The sequence below is a fragment of the Helianthus annuus genome, chromosome 6 (genome assembly GCF_002127325.2).
Source record: "Helianthus annuus cultivar XRQ/B chromosome 6, HanXRQr2.0-SUNRISE, whole genome shotgun sequence".
NCBI lineage: Eukaryota > Viridiplantae > Streptophyta > Magnoliopsida > Asterales > Asteraceae > Helianthus > Helianthus annuus.
The window spans coordinates 70,041,651-70,043,407 of record NC_035438.2 but is presented as its reverse complement, the minus strand read 5'-3'; the positions used below and the strand labels follow the sequence as shown (position 1 = coordinate 70,043,407).

At 41.4% G+C, this 1,757-nt stretch overlaps 1 protein-coding gene across 1 annotated transcript; it reads left to right on the top strand.

Moving 5' to 3' along the window:
* LOC110865617 (probable sugar phosphate/phosphate translocator At5g25400) lies at positions 1-1,757 on the top strand. Its single transcript, XM_022114935.2, has one exon. It carries the CDS (start codon positions 245-247, stop codon positions 1,292-1,294), a length of 1,050 nt encoding a protein of 349 aa, XP_021970627.1. The 5' UTR covers positions 1-244; the 3' UTR covers positions 1,295-1,757.

Below are 1,757 nucleotides of genomic sequence, written 5' to 3'. Positions count from 1 at the left end.
CAATCACATGCCACCCGTCCAAGACTTGTACAAATCCTCCTGGTCCTAAACAAACACCCATCACTTACCGACCCTAGACTTGAAAAACACACACACTTTCACATCAAAACACACACTCCAGATCTTCAACTCTTTCTTTGACCCAAATCTCACTCAGATCTCTCTCTATATATCACAAAACCCACCTCCCATTCTCCCCAGATCCCCAATCCCCCATCTGGGTATCCATCAAATTTCCCCCACAATGGGCAAAGGTGGAACCCTGACCGAAGGTGTACTCAAAAAGATCATCCTTTCCTACACCTACGTTGCCATATGGATCTTTCTCAGCTTCACTGTCATCGTCTACAACAAGTACATTCTAGATCGCAAGATGTACGACTGGCCCTACCCTATTTCACTCACCATGATCCACATGGGCTTCTGTTCTTCACTTGCCTATGTTCTTGTTAGTGTTGTCAAACTTGTTGAACCGGTTCAGATGACCCGTGAAGTTTATCTTAAATCTGTTGTTCCAATTGGTTTGCTTTATGCTCTTAGCTTATGGCTTTCCAATTCCGCTTATATTTATTTATCTGTGTCGTTTATTCAAATGCTTAAAGCTTTAATGCCTGTTGCTGTTTATTCGATTGGGGTTTTGTTTAAGAAAGAGGGGTTTAAAGGGGATACTATGACTAATATGTTGTCGATTTCGTTCGGGGTTGCGATTGCGGCTTATGGTGAAGCTAAGTTTAATAGTTGGGGAGTTATGTTGCAGCTTGGTGCGGTTTGTTTCGAGGCGACTCGATTGGTGTTGATTCAGATCTTGTTGACGTCGAAAGGGATTACGTTTAATCCGATTACGTCGTTGTATTATGTCGCCCCTTGTTGTTTCGCGTTCTTGTCGATTCCTTGGATGATTGTGGAGTATCCGAAACTGAGGGATACTTCAAGCTTCCATTTTGATTATTGGATCTTTGGGACGAACTCGATTTGTGCGTTTGCGTTGAATCTTGCGGTGTTTTTGCTTGTTGGGAAGACTTCGGCTTTGACTATGAATGTCGCGGGGGTGGTTAAAGATTGGTTGTTAATCGCGTTTTCGTGGTCTGTGATTAAGGATACGGTGACGCCGATTAATTTGTTTGGGTATGGGATTGCTTTCTTGGGTGTTGCTTATTATAATCATGCGAAGTTGCAGGCGCTTAAGGCTAAAGAAGCGGAGAAGAAGGCTGCTCAGGTGGATGATGAATCGGGGAAGTTGTTAGAGGAGAGGAGTGCGGAAAAGTCAGCGAAAAAGACCGAGGCCGATGATTGATGTATGCGGTTTCTTGTGGTCTTGGTCTGGTTACATAAATGGTGATGAGAGATGAAGAAGAGGATCAAGATCATACGAGGTTAGGAAGGGCTGCAATCTTTTTTGATGTATGTTTTAGTTAGTTATTTATATGTCATCTATGTTTATTTATTTAAAGGACCGTCGTGGAGCCACCGATAAAGTTAGTTCCTTTGTGACCAAATGATCATGGTTTCGAGTCTTGAAAACGCTTTCTTTGCAGAAATGCGAAGAAAAGTTTTCGGGCGAAGACTTATCTTTTTTGTAGTCACAAAGTGAAGGAGCTTTGGTGCAGTGGTCTCTTGTATTCTATGTTTTAATTATTTTACATTTTGATCTTTTGTTCCTTGATGTTATTGAGGGTTTGAGGTTGTTGGACTCTTGGTTCCAGTCTATGGAGATATATTCATCTTTTATATTTGATTTATATTTTATAAATCATTCA

What these genes read in the sequence shown, in the direction of transcription:
- LOC110865617 (XM_022114935.2), top strand. Translation starts at nt 245, where the DNA reads ATGGGCAAAGGTGGAACCCTGACCGAAGGTGTACTCAAAAAGATCATC.